The 2,778-nt window shown below is 51.6% G+C and overlaps 1 protein-coding gene across 1 annotated transcript in view; it reads right to left on the reverse strand.

Annotated features, from left to right (window-relative positions):
• Npc1l1 (NPC1 like intracellular cholesterol transporter 1) overlaps positions 1–2,778 on the reverse strand; it is a 21,965-nt gene that overhangs the window by 6,146 nt on the left and 13,041 nt on the right. Inside the window, exons 11-14 of the mRNA XM_013353353.1 lie at positions 2,621–2,762; positions 2,321–2,445; positions 1,754–1,880; positions 1,545–1,600 (exon numbers count right to left, since the gene is read on the reverse strand). Of these exons, the coding sequence (XP_013208807.1) occupies positions 1,545–1,600; positions 1,754–1,880; positions 2,321–2,445; positions 2,621–2,762 (450 nt within the window). The remainder of the gene's footprint in view (positions 1–1,544; positions 1,601–1,753; positions 1,881–2,320; positions 2,446–2,620; positions 2,763–2,778) is intronic.

The following is a 2,778-nucleotide window of genomic DNA, read 5'->3' on the forward strand; positions in this document are numbered from 1 at the left end:
AAAAAAATCACCCCTGCATACAGCTTGTAATCATACACCCAGCAGGCTAAGGTAGGAAAATAACTGCAAGTTCGAGGCCAGCATGGGCTACAAAATCAAAACTGAGAGATCTCCCTGGCAAAACCAAATCCTCCTTGTGTGCTTTCAAAACATGTACTGGATTTTTTTTTTCTTTTTGAAACAGGGTTTCTTTGTAGCTTTGGAGCCTGTCCTGGAACTAACTCTTGTAGACCAGGCTGGCCTCAAACTCATAGAGATCTGCCTGCCTCTGCCTCCTGAGTGCTGGGATTAAAGACGTGCGCCACCACGGCCCAGCTCATACACTGGATTTTTACACAAAAACTTAGCCTGGTTTTGGTTAAAGTGTGATGTTTCATTCTTATGGTCTCGGTACTTGGAGGGCAGGAGGATCAGGAATTCAATACTACATAGAAAGTTCTAAACTAATGTGGGCTATGTGAGAACCTGTCCCAAAAAATATTAATTTTTCAGTTTGCCTATTCCTAAAGGAACAAACTAGAAAGGAAGACAGGCAAACAAAAATGACTGGATTATTAGAGCTGTGACTTAGGGATCCTGCCAATAAGTACAATTATGTTCTCTTTTTTTGATATTTTTTTTCAAGACGGTGTTTCTTTGTGTAACCCTAGCTGTCCTGCCACTCGCTCTGTAGACCAGGCTGGCCTTGAACTTGGAGAGATCCACAAGACACATAGACAGTGTACTAGGTGCCTGTGGAGCCTGATGTCAAACATGAGGAGCACCTGCAGGTGGTTCACAGCTACAGGCATGGTCATCCCCATCCAGAGATATGGTCTAGCAAGTCTCAGGCAAGGCTTGGGCACATCTAATGTTTTCCTGACGATGCTGATACTGATGTGTGGTGGGGGGCGAGGCTCTCACTTGGAAAAGCGCTGCTGTAGGGTATTAAGGTCCATGATGGATGCAGACCTACCCTGGATTATGTGAGCCAGGGTTCCCTCCAAGAAACAACCTACCCCTCTGTCCTTGACACCCCACTCCCTTTTGACTACATGGGGTCTGCATGCCTTCTTGGAAGATGGGAACTTCATAGGAGAGTTAGCTGAGAGAGTGGAGTAAGTGTACTACAGTTGTAGTTAGTAAAAAAACTGAACTCATTTGATGCTCCCCCATCTCCGTGCCAGCTCCACCAGCGTACTCAACACAGATCTCACCAAGTGTGCCTCCCTCCATGCAGATGGCTGTCTGGTTCTGCTACCTTCTGTGCTATGCTGATAACACACTGGATCCTTCTCCCCACCAGTCCGACTTCACTCCCCTTGCTGTTGATGGCTCTCGGGCTTCCCGTACACAGTGACATCCTACCTCATTTAGTCAGCTGCTGCTGCTGACATCGCCATATCACACACACACACACACACACACACACACACACCTTCACACGCGCGCGCGCGCGCGCACACACACACACACACACACATATCAGACACACAGGCGCTCTTGGGGGACTCTAAAGCAACTAGCTGACTTGAGACCTCCTCCCCAAGCTAGGCCATACTTACCTATAACCTGGCCATCTGAGCTCAAATTCACAGAGGTTCTATACGCTGCTAGACCCCTGCAAAGAAGAGGCCAGAGCAGAGGCTTAGTGGGGATGAGACCTGGTCCTGTCAACCCGCCCACTGTATCCCAGGGAAACCGTGACTGGACACTTCTGTCCCTCTGGGTCCACCATCTCCAGAACCCAGCAGGAGCCAATCTCTGAACGTACCCTTTGGGACATCTGATGTTGGGTGGGTCGTTCAGGAACCAGGGCAGGTACTTGTCAAACTGTTCTGGTGTGGGCCTCACGGGGCCCAGCGTGAAGCCCATGCAGTTTCTTAAACAGTTGAAGGAAGCTGCAGGGAGGAGGGACTCTGGGCAGTGACACGGCGGGCCCGGCAGCTCCTGTTGTGACTCCCCCTCTGTGCCCCAATCTAAGGTCCCCAGTGCTGAGGAGTTTACACCTGCCACCCCCAATTGGTCACTACAGGCTGCTGGGAAAGGGACCCTCGGTGAAGCATTGGGTTCTTTCGCACTATAAACACAGCACCTTCACACACAGGGCCACAACCCTACTCCCATCCCAGCTCCACTACCCACTGCCCACAACCAGCATGGTCAACAAGCAGAGGCATAAGACCCCGGGGATGCACAAGTGCGGGTGCCTCAGGCCTAACCTGCCGGAACCCTATGGGTGTGGTGGGACAACTGAGAGCCTTACCAATCCTTTCTCCTCTCTTGCCTCAGTTTCCCTAAGCTGTAATGGGCAGTTAGCCCCCTGCAGCCCCACACTCACTGTCGGTTGAAGGACAGAACTCGTCCTTATTGGGACCAAAGGAGTAAAGGCGGCAGCAGGTGGATGGAGTCAACCAGTCAATGAAGTCGTCTACCCAGGAGGATGCTGGGATCGCCAGATAAGACCTGAGGCCAGACACGGAAAGTAGGTGGAGCCAGGGAGCCTGGTGACTCCTTCCTGAGCCCTGCACTGGGCCTCCTTTGGCCCTACTAGCTGCAGGGGCAGAACATGCAGGAAGAGAAAACAGGAGAGGAAGAAGAGAAGGGGCAAGTCGGGGTGCAGGGGAGACCAGCCACTTACTCTTCAGGGAATTCAGTGGCATACTGGATCTTCTGGGTTAGGGAGAAGCTGTCACAGCCTGCGCTAGAGCAAATGGCATTCATGCCTGCCTCGCTGGAGAAGTTGTAGCCCGAGGTGGTGATAAAGTACACCGGAGGCCCCACTTCAAAGTATCGGTT

Source organism: Microtus ochrogaster, unplaced genomic scaffold (assembly GCF_000317375.1).
Source record: "Microtus ochrogaster isolate Prairie Vole_2 unplaced genomic scaffold, MicOch1.0 UNK6, whole genome shotgun sequence".
Lineage (NCBI taxonomy): Eukaryota > Metazoa > Chordata > Mammalia > Rodentia > Cricetidae > Microtus > Microtus ochrogaster.